Here is a 17193-nt window from a genome sequence, read left to right as displayed (position 1 = left end):
GCCCAGGCGGAGTAAAAAAAAACAACACATTCCCAGTCTGAGCTCTGTCTCTAGCCTCGTGATAACTGTAGCTACTACAGGTACTGTAGGTGACAGCTGTCCAGAGGTTAGTGTGTGACGTCAGATGAGTGACAACCATAGACTGTATAAATAATGCACACGGTGCGTCTCCTGGTAGAGCTCATATAAATAGAGGCTCAGTCCTCTAGCTAGCGGCCCGGGTTTGAATCCGGATCGGAGCACTTTCACTCTGAATATCTCTCTATCAATAAAGCTATAAAATGCCCAAAAAATATCTTTTAAATAAATAACTAGGGCCGGGACTCGATTAAAAATATAAATCTAATTAATTAGAGGCTTTGTAATTAATTAATCGAAATTAATCGCATTTTAATCACATATAAATATTTGACCTGAGAACAGTGAGAAGTAATTTTTTTCACATGGATTTTTTAGTATACCATTGAATAATGACTGAATACATAAGTTTAAGCAACAAAAATATTGTTTATTTTTGTTCAAGTCCAACAGACCAGTGCAACTGTTGCCATTAAGTGTAGCAATATCATATTTAGAAACATAGTACATTTCAGAAATTCTATAGCTTGCACACAACCATGCTCTTGTCGACGCTTCCATCTGTTGGTTTTTCGTAACAAAATGTCCCATCATCCACGGGGCCAACCAAAGCGTCTCATCAGCTTCTTCCTTCATGTTCACTGTGGTTTGTTGTTGTCTGAACTCATCAACGCTAGTTGGTGCTCCAGTATAATCGGTCCGCCTGAAACTCATCCAGTGAGAAACGTTCCGCGGTGCAAAAACGAAGTGCGATTAAAATGCATCAATTTTTTTAACGCGTTAATATTTGTGTAATTCATTAATCTTAATTAACGCGTTAAAGTCCTGGCCCTATAAATAAGTAATGGACGTAGTCACCATGACGTCACCCATAGTGTTCTGACTAACTGATGAATCCAGGTGTGTCTGATTATTGTTGTTGTGACAACTGAGGTCAGACACACCTGGATGGATCAGTTTGTCCAATAATGGCAGACAGGAAACAAAGGAGCTGGCTGAAGTTCAGGAAGTAGTGCAGCTGTGCATAAAGCCAATTGTAGTTTATAAGTGGTTGACAAGTGGTGATTTGAGCTTTCTTGTACCCCTGTTTTAAAATGTGTAGGGGTATCTGCTTGCAGATACAAATTGCCTCCAGCAGGGGTACCAAAATATTTAGAGGTAAAGCTAATTTAGGTCAATTTTGCTTTCAGAAATTGACTAAATTAATATTTAATACTTTAAATGAATTAAAGTTATTTTCGGGGCACCACCTATTCACTTAAGAATAGGAAAAGATAGCAAATCATAGTAAATCAGTCTCATAAAGTTAACAAATTATCAATTTGGAACATTGATTATTAATTATGAATATAATTATAATCAAATTACCTTATTAATATTTAGTAACTGTTGAAGGAATTTTGGAGTTCTTTTCATAGAAGAGGTTTAGCAAATCACTCATTCATGTGCAACATTAAAAGGAGAAGCATATTAATCCAAAAACATATTTATTCTAAATAAAGCAAAGCAAACAGAACACACAATAACTAATCTAAAAGACTATTTACAGTTGAAATGTGGGTGAGAAAGAATGTGTAACAAAATGGCTGACGAATGGCGGTCATTTAAATAAATCAAAATGGCGGAAGCCCTTTTGTTCTTGAAGAACGATAGACCAGGTCTATGTGTTGTAGGGAGCCAAGCTAAAAGTATATTTTATGTGGATTAGTGTGTGAGCAAATCAAATGAGTTATAGTTAATTTACATGTACAATTTAAAGTCTGTAGAGCAAGATTAATCATACAACTTCAAGTGATCTAGCTACACAAAATATCACAACAAATATACTTAAACACACAACAGATCAACACCATTGATTTAAGTTTAACAAACTTGTTCTTGCTTACTAACTGCCCAGTACTATACCACAGAGTCCAGAGATGAAAGGGGGAAGCAGAAATCCTTTTGAAGAAGAATCAGCTCCTGGTTGGATTTTGGTGTTTCCAGAGTTATTTGCTGTTATTGGCTCCAAAGCTTGGTGATGGTCTCTGTGATTATATCCAGTATAGATCACAGGCAGGAAACTTAGGTGGTGGTGGGTCCAAGCTTGGTTTGGGGCCTTGCCGGCCTTTCCTTAGAGCTGGGGAAAGAGGGAGACTGTCTGGTCTTCTGGAGTGCAGACCGGGCCAGCAGCGGTGCTGACCCTCCCAGGGAGTCGAGGAGAAGAGAGGAAGAAGGGATGGCTGCAGAAGACTTTTGTGTCTCAACCTGGGAGTTGTATTTCCTGTTTGTATCAGCCAATGAGACGCCTTTAGGTATCTGCAGATACCTGTGGGGGGGGGGGTGGGGGTCGTTTGTCTTTGTTTGGGGAACAAAGAGACCTCCATCTTGAAGCATGGAGAGAAATTGTTGACACAATTCTTACTGCATTCAGTCATTAAATCCAAATGAAACTTGTAGAGTAGCTGTGACCCCTACAAATGTAAGGGGTGCTGGAGCTTGGTTGGGGTGGTAGGACTGCTCTGCTCTTTTCAGATCCAAGAATTGACAGGTATGGGTTAAACTTCAGTTTGAAGAAGAAGAAGAAGAAAAAGAAAAGGAAGAAGAGGAAGAAAAAGAAGAAGAAGAAGAAGAAGAAGTGAAGATTGAGTTTCTCTTCCAGAGAAATCTGTCACAATAAACAGGAAGTTGAGATGCAGAATAAAAAGTTAAATTTCTGGGCGTACGGTGTGCTGAGTGGACGGTTATCATGCAGAACAGAGTTTGAATCGTCCAGATCGTTTCACAGAATCAACCAGGTCAGTTAGATTTTATTGTTATTATTATTGTTATTATTATTGTATTCAGAAACAAACACTGAGCTGCTGCAGGTTTTTGTATCTCTGTTTTAATTTTTGCAATTATATTAGTATTATTCCATTTTATTTATTATTATTTTTTATTGTTATATTTATTAGTATTATTTCATTTTAAAGACCACAGTTCTCTACATTTACACATTGTTTTTTTAGGTATTATATATATTAGATTTCCTTTACTTTTATTTCTACTATGATTCCAAATATATTCTGTTGAACAGTGTAGATTTGTCATTATTATTGACAGAATATCACTCAGCAGGTTTATTTATTTGACTCTTTCAGAGTTGATTCCATATTTACCGTTTATTTTAATGATTTTTTATGTTAATTTGTCTCATGAGGCAGATTTCAGTTTTTATTCATTATTAACTATTTATTAAATGTTTACAGTGTCAACATGATGACGGACAACCAGAAGGACAGAGAGACAGACAGGAACCTCCTCTGGATCACAGGTACCTGTCTGTCTACCTGTCTGTCTCTCTGTGTGTCTCCCTGTCTCTCTCTTCCTGTCTCTCTTTCTACCTGTCTGTCTGTCTCCCTGTCTCTCTCTTCCTGTCTCTCTTTCTACCTGTCTGTCTGTCTCCCTGTCTCTCTTTCTGCCTGTCTGTAATCTGTATTGGGGAAGCAGGGTCCTAACGATGCCCTTATGAATTTAATAGATTGTTCTTACATAGTGCTAGAGAAACATGCCCCTCTAAGGAAATATAATGTGAGCAGCAAACAATCACTGTGTCTGGACAGTGAACTGAAAAACCTAATGAAGACTAGAGATGAAGCAACAAAAAAAAAGGGCTGTTCAGTCAGATCTTCAGTTGGATTGGCAAAATTATAGGAGGTTAAGAAATTATGTTACTGCTGCTAATAAAAAGAAAAAAATATCTGTTCTATACAGCTAAAATTACAGATCTGAAGAATGATAAGAAAAAGCTTTGGAATGTTATGAATGGCATAATGGGCCGTATGCCCGGAGAAAACCCGGCTTATCTTGAGGTGGAGGGGAAATTTATATCAAAACTTTTAAATATAGCAAATTATTTCAGTGATCATTTCCATACCAAAGTTAATCATTTGAGGAGGAATATGACATATACAAATGACATTTCCACATTCACACTAATTAAGGACTTAATAATGAAGAATAAAAATGGTCGGGACTCGATTAAAAAAATGAATCTAATTAATTAGGGGCTTTGTAATTAATTAACCGGAATTAATCGCATTTTAATCGCATATAAATATTTGACCTGAGAACAGTGAGAAGTTGTTTTTTATATATATGGATTTTTAGTATACCATTGCTATATATTGCCATATCTGATTCTGAGGTGATACTTGTGGCTGGATGTGCTGCGGTGATATGTGAATTCCTTGTTCCTTGTTAATTTTTGTGTAATTAATTAATCTTAATTAACGCGTTAAAGTCCCGGCCCTAAAAAATTGTAAATTGAACAATTAATGATGTGACTAAGCTTCTTTGTAAAGGGAAGGATAGTCCACCAGGGGTGGATAACTGTGATGCAAACATTTTTAACATTGCTGTGCATCCAATTTCTGTTCCTGTGTGTTACATATTCAACTTGTGTGTTGAGAAATGTGTTTTCCTGCAGGACTAGAAAATTGCCCAAGTTATCCCGTTACCTAAAAATTCTGCTGCACCTTTCTCTGGTGCGAATTGTAGACCAATAAGTCTGTTACCTGCTTTAGGGAAAATAATGGAAAGGATCATGTTTGATCAAATTCAAAATCATTTTGAACTTAATTTAAATAATGATTTTTAACATGCCTTTAGGCCAGGACACTCCACATGTACAGCCTTGACACATATGACAGATGAATGGTGCTCAGACATAGACAATGGAAAACTAGTGCGTGTCGTTATGCTTGATTTTAGTGCTGCATTTGATGTTATTGACCATTTTCTGTTACTAGGAAATCTCAGCAGTATGGTTTTAGTCTGTCAGCCATGAAATTGATGGAGAGCTATTTGACAAACAGAAGTCAAACTGTTTTTTTTAATGGCAGTTTGTCTGATATTAAATATGTTGACTGTGGGGTTGCTCAAGGGAGTTGCCTTGGGCCGTTATTATTTTCTATTTTGTAAAAGATTTCCCACTTGTGTTGGATAAAACTAAGAACTGTTATGTTTGCAGATGATTGTACAATATATTCAGCTGAAATGTCCGCAGATTAAATAATAAGTTACAGCATGATTTAAGGTTAGTGGCAGAATGGGTTACTGAAAACAAATTGATTTTGAACGTGGGAAAAACGAAATCTTTTGTTATTGGGTCAAGTATCTGCTGAGTGATGTACCTTCCTTGGTATTGGAAATTAATTCCTGTTGAACAAGTTTATGATACTAAACTTTTAGGCATAATTGTTGATCAACATCTAGCATGGTCAAAACATATTGATTATATTGTTAACAAAATGGAAAGAGGGGTCGTAATGGTAAAAAGAGTGTTAAAAATAATACCCCAAGATATCATCAAGCAAGTTACAAATGCATTAGTTCTGTCGCAGCTAGATTATTGTTTTCCGATTTGGTCCAGTGCTTCAATGAAAGATTTAAATGAATTGCAAGTTGCCCAAAATAAAGCAGCACAATACAGTGTTACAGTTTTCCTATAGAACAAATGTGACACATATAATGAAAAACTTGGTTGGCTAACCATCACTCCAAGAAGCTCTCATGTTTTGTTGGACTTGCTCAGGAATATTATTGTAAATAAGTCCCCAAACTTTTTGTATTGTCTTTTCTCACGTCAGTGGACTCGACATAATTATGTGACAAGATATGTTACTGAGGGGAGGTTTACTTTGCCCAGGGCAAATACTAATGTGTTAAAGAAATCTGTCCTGTTCAGAGCCGTTCTGGAGTGAAACTCCTTCCATTTTATATTGTATCAGTAGATTCCAAAGAGAGGTATACATTTTTGCTTAAACAGTTTCTCTTAATGTTGCAGCTGCAGTAGCTAAACTGTACAGGTGCACAAGGGTGTTCGTATAAACAATCTCCCTATCCTGTGAGACCGCTTTTTCTTTTGCTTTATTTATCTTTTTATTTATTTATTTTTTGGTATGTGTTTGTATGTTTTGCTATGGTGTTTGTATGTTGTGTATGGAGTCTTAATTGTACTGTACAAATGTTGTGTCATGTCTTGTGATACATGTTTGTCAGTGTCAGCGTTTGTATTGTATATGTGTTGTGACTGTATTGACTGTTGTTGTTGTTGTTGTTGTTGTTTTTGTTTTGTTGATGATCTTGGAGGGGAAGGGACATTTTGACTTAATGTTTGGACTCCAGGAAGAATAGCTATGCTAATATGCTGGTGCTAAAGTAAATGGTAAATGGGGTGCACTTATATAGCGCTTTTATCCAAAGCGCTTTACACTACAGACTGCGTTCATTCACCCATTCACACACACATTCATACTGGTGGCAGAGGCTACCCTAAACGGTGCCACCTGCCACCATTGGGAATTCATTCACACACCGATGAACGCAGCATCCGGAGCAGTTTGGGGTTCAGTATCTTGCTCAAGGATACTTCGACATGTAGGCTGCGACTGTCAGGGATCGAACAACTGACCTTCCAACCAGAAGACAACCGCTCTAACAACTGAACCACAGCCGCCTAAAGGAGATCCAATAAATGAAATGTCTGTCTGTCTGTCTGTCTGTCTGTCAGAGCCTGCTCCTGTCTCTCTCTCAGGTGTCTCCAGATTCAGACGCTGGTTGTGTCCTGCTCTGGTGGCTGCAGTCGTCCTGATCCTGATCATCGCAATGGGAGCCAGCAGTGAGACACACACACACACACACACACACACACACACACAATGCTACCAAATATTATGTTTTAAATCATAATTAACTGTTTGACGTCGTTGTGTGATCAGACGCAAAAACGTCGAGTCGTCTGTCATCTGCAGAGCAGAGAGTCTCCAACCTCAGAGACCAGATCAGGACCCTGAATGCCTCACTGCAGCACGCTGAGGGTACACACACACACACACACACACACACACTGTCGCTGCATTAAAGCTTCAAACATCATAAAGTTCATCTGTTGATTTTCCTGCTGAATTAAACCTGAAGCAGCACAAGCGTTTGTTTTCTGCAACGATCCAGAATCAGAGTTGAACTCAGGGTCGGACTACAAAAACATCTAGTTTCATTTCTTCTTTTATCACCAGGAAATGTGTCACAATAATAATATTAATAACTTCAGTCAGTTTCAGTCAGCTGAAGCACTGAAAGTGTCGTTTCCAGAGTCAAGGTCAAGAAAGTTTGGGCTGAAAAATAAGAGCAATCTCAGTATCAACATGCTAACATGCTAACATGCTAACTGCCTCAGTTTCCTGTGTCTCTTTGCAGAAAATGCCACAGAAGTGAAGCTGCTTCAGTCGGCTGTGGAGGAGAACAGAGACCAGCTGATCTCAGGTCTGTCTGAGCTGTAACAGACTGAACATTATGACCAAAACACATTCAAGTTTTATTTCATTCACGTTTAATAGAAGTGATTTTACATATAATTGCTGCTTTCACCGCTTTCACTGCTTTCACTGCTTTCACTGCTTTTACATATTTCACTGCTTTCACTGCTTTTACTGCTTTCACTGCTCTTACAGCTTTCACTGCTTTTACATCTTTCACTACATTCACTGCTTTTACTGCTTTTACTGCTTTCACTGCTTTTACAGCTTTCACTGCTTTTACATCTTTCACTACATTCACTGCTTTTATTGCTTTTACTGCTTTCACTGCTTTTACAGCTTTCACTACTTTCACTGCTTTTACTGCTTTCACTACATTCACTGCTTTTACTGCTTTTACAGCTTTTACTGCTTTCACTGCTTTTACTGCTTTTACTGCTTTCACTACATTCACTGCTTTTACTGCTTTTACAGCTTTTACTGCTTTCACTGCTTTTACTGCTTTCACTACATTCACTGCTTTCATTGCTTTCACTGCTTTCACTGCTTTTACAGCTTTCACTGCTTTCACTACTTTTACTGCTTTCACTACATTCACTGCTTTTACGGCTTTTACTGCTTTTACTGCTTTCACTGCTTTTACGGCTTTTACAGCTTTCACTGCTTTCACTGCTTTTACTGCTTTCACTACATTCACTGCTTTTATTGCTTTCACTGCTTTTACTGCTTTCACAGTTTTCACTGTTTTCACTACTTTTACTGCTTTTACAGCTTTCACTGCTTTTACTACATTCACTGCTTTCACTGCTTTCACTGCTTTTACTGCTCTCACAGTTTTCACTGCTTTCACTACTTTTACTGCTTTCACAGCTTTCACAGCTTTTACTGCTTTCACTGCTTTCAATGATTTTACTGCTTTCACTGCTTTCACGGCTTTCACTGCTTCACTATAATTTGGAAGTCAATAAAGTTAACATTTTATTCCGAAATTCGTCATCTATTGATTGAGATAACTTGTCTTTAATGCAAACATCCATCCTGTCGGCAAGTTCAGCTCTGATTGGTTCAATTGATTGTGTTATTAAGTGTTATTGTTGTGATATCTGTGTATTGGTTAGTTTACTTCACACAGACACAAGATCTTACATGCAAACTAACCGTTCTCTTTGTAATCCGGCACCACGAGATCACATACAGTGTACTTTCAACAGACTTTTTCCAAATCCGAAAAAACACCAAAAATCTTCAACTATGTGTGTGTGTGTGTGTGTGTGTGCAGTGGCCGAAGCGTTGAAGCAGCTGTCAGTCCTGGACTCTCTCAGCAGGAGTGTTGATGCTCTCAAATGTTCCCTCGAACGCATCATCAACAACAGTATGAATACACACCCAAATATCAATATAAGTTCAGATTTAGAGAAAGACAGATGTCTCACCTGTCTGTCTGTCCGTCTGTCCCTCAGGCTCGGCAGAGGACGGCTGTTGTCCTATCAGTTGGGAGCAGTTTGACACCAGCTGTTACTTCTTCAGTCATCAGTCTCTGACCTGGAACGAGTCACAAGTCCATTGTGACCAACACGGAGCTCACCTGCTCATTCTGCAGGACGACAAGGAGTGGGTGAGACTGCACGCCTGTCCATCAAACTGTCCTCCCAGAAACATTTGAAGGTAGCGGCGCCCACTAGTGGTCGCAGTAATTACTAGTTTCACTGCTTTTACTGCCTTCACTGTTTTTACTGCCTTCACTGCTTTTACTGCTTTCACTGGTTTTACTGCCTTCACTGTTTTTACTGCCTTCACTGCTTTTACTGCTTTCACTGCTTTTACTGCCTTCACTGTTTTTACTGCCTTCATTGCTTTTACTGCCTTCACTGCTTTTACTGCTTTCACTGCTTTCACTGCCTTCACTGTTTTTACTGCCTTCACTGCTTTTACGGCTTTCACTGCTTTCACTACTTTCACTGATTTTACTGCCTTCACTGTTTTTACTGCCTTCACTGCTTTTACTGTCTTCACTGCTTTTACAGCCTTCACTGCTTTTACTGCTTTCACTGCTTTTACTGCTTTCACTGCTTTCACTGCTTTTACTAGTTTCACTGCTTTCACAGCTTTTACTGCTTTCACTGTTTTTACTGCTTTCACTGCTTTACTGCTTTCATTGCTTTTACTTCTTTCACTGCTTTCACAGTTTTTACTGCTTTCACTGCTTTCACAGCTTTTACTGCTTTTGCTGCTTTCACTGCTTTCACTGCTTTTACAGCTTTTACTGCTTTCACAGCTTTACTGCTTTCACTGCTTTCGCTGCTTTTACTGCTTTCACTGCTTTTACTGCTTTCACTGCTTTTACTTCTTTCACTGCTTTCACAGCTTTTACGGCTTTCATTGCTTTTACTTCTTTCACTGCTTTCACTGCTTTCACTGCTTTCGCTGCTTTTACTGCTTTCACTGCTTTCACTGCTTTCACTGCTTTTACTTCTTTCACTGCTTTCACTACTTTTACTTCTTTCACTGCTTTTACTGCTTTTACTGCTTTTATTGACCATGCACGTTTTTGCCCATTCAACCAGAGTTTCACAACATTAACAGCGTGTTTAAAATAACGAGTGTCCTGTTCAGGGATGTGTTGATCTCGATAGTAAGGGCCTCAGTCAGGAAACGCTTCAGAGGGTCGGAGCAAACCACTCAAATAAACTCAAAATAAAGAGATTTATCTGTGATTTAATGTGAACAAATGGATCTAAAGGTTGCTGAAATACTCTTTTTCTCACTATCACTATTAACATCAGAGCATAGTACACAAGGTGCATTCACTACTCGAGGAGATACTTTCCTCGCTGCATTGCGAGTGTACACTGAAAAAAGTATAACCTTGCTCAAACTAAAACATCTAAAATATAGAACTTCATAGAATCGAAATAGAGTAACTTCTTATGACCTGATTATTTTATGTTGATGTCAACAATAATACTGCACTTGACTCAACCTTAATTCTTTGCCTGCAGGTCATGAAGAAGAAAAAAAACTTGAGAGAAATCAAAAACTTTGTTTTGGGTCCTTAGAACATATATAGTTAGTTCAGTATAAATCAAACTTGATGTATCTAAATACAAAAATAATTTTACAAAGTTTACAGAGTTTTACAATCAAATATCCTCATATGCTCTTTTAAATGGCAGTTATTAGTTTGAATGAACAACTGCATGTTACACTTTTTTCAGTGTAGTTGCAGTTTCTTCCCAAAATATTGAGAGTGTTTCTAAGTCGGCGAGCCGGTGTGATCAATCAAAGCCTTTAGTCACACGCAGCACGGAGACAGAGTTCTTTAACGTTATCTCCCGACAAATGAAACTGTTCCACTTCAATACAGAATTTCAGTCTTACTGGTAGTTACATATGTAGTCGCCACTTAATTTAATTAACATACAGGAACCAGACATTACAAAACAGTGAGAGAAACTTCAAAGAAACAGTAGAACGTGGATTGGGAATACAGCCAGTCAGATACTTGTCATGCAAAATACACATTGTCACCAACTGCAGTTGGGTTATCTGCTCCTGTGTCTATGAAACAAGGTTTGATTTACTGTGCTGTGTTTATTGTTTTAAAATATCAAGAATCTAATACTATTTTTCAACACAAGATGATATTGGCTGTGATGTAGATGAAACTATGTGGCCAGACAGAGAGGATCGTCTGGATGTGCATCAATGATTTACACTACTCTGTGTGTTGTATGTTCAGTTCCTACATGTACTACAATACTGTTTACAGTTGTGCACAGCTCTACCCATAGGGACTTTATGTTTGTTTTACACTTTTTCTTGGTCACTTTGGTGCATTCCTCACATCTCTATTTACGTTTGCACAAGATTTAATGCATTTCTTAAAACAATTAGTACAAACTGCAAAACCTAGTTGATAACCTGTTTACAGTTTTTTACAACCGCTATGACCCGATGTTCAATACTTTTAACGCTTTTTCAAAACTCTTCACACAGTTACCACAACATCCGCCTGTGTGGGCGATACAATCAACACAATTCTTCTTCTTTTGACACAAAATACACACATTTTACATGTTTAAAATTAGTTTTAATCCCTTTTACACACAAGCTCAATCAAGACCAAAACAGTAGATGTTAACTGGTGAATTTTCAATCGCTTTCACACGGTTTGTCAAAACAGAAAACCTCATGTTCAAAACTAATGGATTGAAGATTACATTGATCACAGCTTCTGCTGCTTTTTCTTTTTGTGTATTTGACAATACGTTAATGAATGACAGCTAAATGCTGATTTTTTTTCCTCTTTACTCTACTGTAAGTCATTTTCATTTTCAATGCAGTAAAGTGTTTACTGCAAATCCTGTCATTTACTGTCTTCTTCTTTCATAAATATTCTGCAAAGCTGCTCTGACATGGCTCGTTCATTTTTTGAGTGTTTGAGAGTTGTACAAAAAAAAAAGGAACAAAATTCATGCCCAACAAATGAAAAATGAAGAACATCATCACATACATTATCTCTATAGAGTCTTGGGCTATTTTGTCCATTTTTGAATCCTTTTCATGTGTCTTTGTAAGTCATTTTGTGTCTGTTTTTAGTCATTTTGTGTCTTTTTGTGTCTTTTTTTCATTTTGTGTATTTTTGTGTCTTTTTTTAGTCATTTTGTGTATTTTTTAGTCATTTTGTGTCTTTTTGTGTCTTTATTTGGTCATTTTGTGTCTTTTTGTGTCTTGTTTTGGTCATTTTGTGTCTGTTTTTAGTCATGTTGTGTCTTTTTATGTCTTTGTAGTAATTTTGTGTCTTTTTTTTTTTTGGTCATTTTGTGTCTTTTTTATTCCTTTAGTCCAACATAAAATGTGATTTTGAATCTTTTTTTTTTACTTTCAAAACACTATCATGCTCAAAAAATAATTGGAAATGTTGGAAATGTGAACAAAGGTCGCAAATATAACATATACAGTTTTTCACAACCGCTATGACCCGTTTGTCAGAACCTTAAAAACTTTTTCAAAACTGTTAACACACATCACACCTGATACACTCAATTCCCCAAACAGTTAATTTCATGGTCAAAATCACCCAGTGTAACTACAGTTTTTCACAACCGCTATGACCCGTTTGTCAGAACCTAAAAAACTTTTTCAAAACTGTTAACGCATATCACACCTGATACACTCAATTCCCCAAACAATTAATTTCATGGTCAAAATCACCCAGTGTAACTAAACACAGACACACACTTCCAAAATACAATAATACACTAACACAGTTCACCAAATCTACCAAAACACTGACACACGTTGTCTTCCAACAGAAACATTTAGTCAGTCACAGCACCGTGTCATAAAAAACACTGACAACTGATGGAAGAACACAAAACCGAATCACTTTGCATGTTTCTTATCTACTTTTTTTCCTTTTTCTTTTACAATCAACAGATTATTGTATTGATCACACATTTAAATGAACCCTGTGGAGTCTCCAAAAGCTCCAAATCATGACTTCTTCATGACATCCAGACTAGAAAACAAAGCAGCGTGGAGCCCTACTGTATATTTACCTCTAAAGTTCTGGCTGTAAACTCCATGAGGCCAGTTTCAGTTTGATGATGATATACCAAGTAAAACTGGAGACAAGCTCAAATATATTTAGTATAAAATGATAGAACTGGATGGAACCCTCCTATATATGTTATATTTGCAACCTTTGTTCACATTTGCAACATTTACAATTCTTTATTGAGCATGATAGTGTTTTGAAAGGAAAAAAAAAGATTCAAAATCACATTTTATGTTGGACTAAAGGACTAAAAAAGACACAAAATGACTTACAAAGACATGAAAAGACATGAAAAGGATTCAAAAATAGACAAAATAGCCCAAGACTCCAGATAATGTTTGTGATGATGTTCTTCATTTTTCATTTGTTGGGCATGAATTTTGTTCCTTTCTTTTGTACAACACTCAGTACAAAAAGTGAACGAGCCGTGTCAGAGCAGCTTTACAGAATGTTTATGAAAGAAGAAGATCAGAAGACAGGATTTGCAGTAAACACTTTACTGTATTGCAAATGAAAATGACTTAAAGTAGAGTAAAGAGGGGGGAAAAATCAGCTGTCATTCATTACTGTATTGTCAAATACACAAAAAGAAAAAGGAGCAGAAGCTGTGATCAATGTAATCTTCTATCCATTAGTTTTGAACATGAGGTTTTCTGTTTTGACAAACCGTGTGAAAACAATTGAAAATTCACCAGTTAACATCTACTTTTTTCGTTTTGATTGAGCTTGTGTGTAAAAGGAGTTAAAACTAATTTTAAACGTGTAAAATGTGTGTATTTTGTGTCAAAAGAAGAAGAATTGCGTTAATTGTATCGCCCACACAGGCTGATGTGGTAACTGTGTGTAGAGTTTTGAAAAAGCGGTAAAAGTATTGAACAACGGGTCATATCGGTTGTGAAAAACTGTAAGAGGGTTCCATCCAGTTCTATAATTTTATACTAAATATATTTGAGCTTGTCTCCAGTTTTACTTGGTATATCATCATCAAACTGAAACTGGCCTCATGGAGTTTACAGCCAGAACTTTAGAGGTAAATTTACAGTAGGGCTCCACGCTGCTTTGTTTTCTAGTCTGGATGGAGTCAACAAGTCATGATTTGGAGATTTTGGAGACTCCAGAGGGTTAATTTACATGTATGATCAATACAATAATCTGTTGATTGTAAAAGAAAAAGGAAAACAAGTAGATTTGACACATGCAAAGTGATTGAGTTTGTGTTCTTCCATCAGTTGCCAGTGTTTTTTATGACACTGTGCTGTGACTGACTAAATGTTTCTGTTGAAGACAACGTGTGTCAGTGCTTTGGTAGATCTGGTGAACCGTCTTAGTGTATTATGTGTATTATGTGTCTGTGTTTAGTTACACTGCATGATTTTGAGTATGAAATTAACTGTTTGGGGAATTGTGTGTTTCAGCTGTGATGTGCGTTAACAGTTTTGAAAAAGTTTTTAAGGTTCTGACAAACGGGTCATAGCGGTTGTAAAAAACTGTAAAGCGTGTCACTTGCTCAAAATGGAGTCATAGCTCATTCCTCAAAAGCATTCATGTCAATGAAAGTGTCAGAGACATCAAGATGAAAAGTCCTGACACCATGTTTATGAACAAGATAGTCAAATGTGTCTGTCAAATGTCATTATGACAGTTTAAATGTTTTCAACGCAAAAAAGTCAGATCTTGGTGACATTACCTGGAAATGCTCCAGACAGCACTTTATACTATTTACACAGCCATTTGAAAACTACAGTAAAGTTACACATTACTGTATTTAGTGAGGTAACTGAGTACAACACACTGAATATGTATGTTTTACATTTTTACTGCATATGCTCTTTGCAATTCTAATCTTTTTACAGCATTGTGCAAAAGGAAAAAAACACCCTTATTTACAACAAACATGGCGTCCCTTTGGATAGAGCAGTGACAGTCCAGTGTCACAGTGTTGTAGAAATGCTCCTCACTATGTCCTGCTGGTTCATATATGTTGTAAAGTGTTTATGGGATTCAGCTCTGAGTGATTGTGAGCTGAGGTTCACCTGAGAGAAATTGTTGTTTGTAAAAAAAATTTGAAAAAAGAATTTAAAAAATGTATAACATTTTCAGGTAGCGTCACCAAGATCTGACTTTTTTGCATTGAAAACATTTCCAGAGTAAACTGTCATAATGAAAACATGACAGACATTTGACTATCTTGTTCATAAACATGGTGTCAGGACTTTTCATCTTGATGTCTCTGACACTTTCATTGACATGAATGCTTGCTTTTTGACGAATAAGCTGTCCATTTTGAGCAAGTGACATGCTTTTACAGGTTATCAACTAGGTTTTACAGTTTATACTAATTGTTTTGAGAAATGTATTAACTGTTGTGAAAATGTAAAGAGCGATGTGAGGAATGCACCAAAGCGACTGAGAAAAACTGTAACTACAACCTCTGAATCAATCTGAATTGATGCTTTGTCAGGTCTGAAGAACACAATAACACTGCTGTTAAAACGATGGTTTTCTCAATGGAGTCTGGTGCAGCAGAGTTACAAATCAATGGATACAATTTATTATGGATTTTTTTTATGGATTGTTGAAGAGTTTAAGCAGACATTATGAGTGTCTTTGTAGTTGTTTTGAGTCGTCTTTGTGGTTGTTTTGCGTCTCTTCGTAGTTGTTTTTGCATCTCTTTGCAGTTATTTTGTGTCTTTTTGTAGTTGTTGAGTCTCATTGTAGTTGTTTTGCGCCTCATTGTAGTTGTTTTTGCATCTCTTTGTAGTTGTTGAGTCTTTTTGTAGTAGTTTTGAGTATTTTTGTAGATGTTTTAACTCTCTTTGTAGTTGTTTTGAGTCTCTATGTAGTTGTTTTTAAGAGGCTAAAACACATAACAAATAACACAAAAAGTTAACTAAAGAATTTGGATCATTCAAGGTATAAATTAAGGGACGCTTTCATGTTATGCCTATTTTCAAACAAAGTGATTTAATGTGAATAAATGGATCTAAAGGACTCTGAAATAACTCCAACATGATGCTGATGTGGAAAAAGTCTGAAATTATGTTTTGTCAGGTCTGTCTGCAAGAACAAAAGAACACTGCTGCTAAAACGACGGTTTTCTCAATGGAGTCGGGTTGATCAGAGCTACGCCGTGCAGGAGGTTCTGAACTCTGCTCTCTCTGTCTGTGTTTGTTCTGATCCCCATTGTCTGCCTGTCCAGGACTTTGTGACCCGCCGTACGGTTAATGAGTTGTACTGGGTCGGCCTGTCAGACTGGAGAACTGGCCAGTGGGAGTGGGTCAACCGGACGCCGTACACCATTGAGCGCAGGTACTTCCTGTCACCTTTTAGATATGTGGGATTTGGGAGCTGTTAGGTAACGCGGTGTGTCTGTGGGCTCCAGGCGCTGGGTGCCCGGGCAGCCAGACAGCTGGACCGGTCACGGTTTGGGACACGGGGACGAGGACTGCGCTCACCTTCACTTCAACGGACGCCTCAACGACCTGCACTGCTCCAGCAGGATGCGCTTCATCTGCCAGAGACACAGTCGGAGGGCCTGAAGCTGCATGCGGCCGATCATCCACAGCTCGATGTCTGATGGCAAGAAAAAGAAGAATGTGACCATCAGAAATCCACAGTGTTGTTTTATTGCAATAAAGTTTTGTAGAGCATGAAATGAGAATGTGTGGACACATTAGATTACACCACTTACTGATAAATATGTCCAAATTACTAACAACACCTCAACTACGCTATTATTCCCATTCACTGCTTTCACTGCTTTCACTGCTTTCACTGCTACCGCTTTCACAGCTTTTACAGCTTTTATTGCTTTTACTGCCACTTCAGCACTGAAACCCTCCAGACACTTCAAAACTTTCTCCATCTCTTTACTGCCAACACTTCACTTCACCACTTTCTGCCCTCAAAGCCTCAAAGATCTCTAACAACTAGTAAACAATTAGAAATCAACTGGAAAAGAACAAGAAAACATCTAGCAAACAACTAGAAAACAATGACAAAACAGCTAGTAAACAACTAGAAGACAACTAGTAAACAGCTAGTAAACAACTAGAAAATTACGAGTAATCAATGAGAAAATAACTAGAAAACAGCTAGTAAATAGCGAGTAAACAACTAGAAAACAACGAGAAAACATCTATAGTAAACAATGAGAAACCATTAACCAGTAAACTAGAAAAACCATTACTTCAACTAATTTCAGTGTTAATACATTAAATAAAAACTTTAAAAATACACACACACACACACACACACACACACACACACACACAC

At 37.3% G+C, this 17193-nt stretch overlaps 1 protein-coding gene across 3 annotated transcripts; it reads left to right on the top strand.

Annotated features, from left to right (window-relative positions):
- The first annotated feature begins 1648 nt into the window (after positions 1–1648).
- asgr1a (asialoglycoprotein receptor 1a) lies at positions 1649–17154 on the top strand. 3 transcript variants are annotated; one of them, XM_059354367.1, is made up of 9 exons: positions 1649–2855; positions 3309–3373; positions 6614–6721; positions 6855–6920; positions 7300–7365; positions 8638–8730; positions 8819–8973; positions 16118–16227; positions 16301–17154. In XM_059354367.1, the coding sequence occupies exons 2-9, from the start codon at positions 3316–3318 to the stop codon at positions 16455–16457; spliced, it is 813 nt and encodes a 270-aa protein (XP_059210350.1). In that variant the 5' UTR covers positions 1649–2855; positions 3309–3315; the 3' UTR covers positions 16458–17154. The 3 variants fall into 3 exon arrangements, with proteins under 3 accessions (XP_059210350.1, XP_059210348.1, XP_059210349.1); XM_059354365.1 differs by having other exon boundaries at positions 1652–2855; positions 6822–6920; XM_059354366.1 differs by having other exon boundaries at positions 1652–3373; positions 6822–6920.
- Positions 17155–17193: the final 39 nt, after the last annotated feature.

Source organism: Centropristis striata, chromosome 17 (genome assembly GCF_030273125.1).
Source record: "Centropristis striata isolate RG_2023a ecotype Rhode Island chromosome 17, C.striata_1.0, whole genome shotgun sequence".
NCBI lineage: Eukaryota > Metazoa > Chordata > Actinopteri > Perciformes > Serranidae > Centropristis > Centropristis striata.
The sequence above is the reverse complement of the archived record's forward strand: the minus strand, read 5'-3'. Positions and strand labels throughout refer to the sequence as shown.

Bases quoted from the DNA above. Each gene is read 5' to 3' on its own strand.
- asgr1a (XM_059354365.1), top strand. From the start codon at position 3,316: ATGATGACGGACAACCAGAAGGACAGAGAGACAGACAGGAACCTCCTC. The intron at 3,374-6,613 runs GTACCTGTCTGT...TCTGTCTGTCAG, and splicing joins GAACCTCCTCTGGATCACAG to AGCCTGCTCCTGTCTCTCTC. The intron at 6,722-6,821 runs GTGAGACACACA...TTGTGTGATCAG, and splicing joins CATCGCAATGGGAGCCAGCA to ACGCAAAAACGTCGAGTCGT.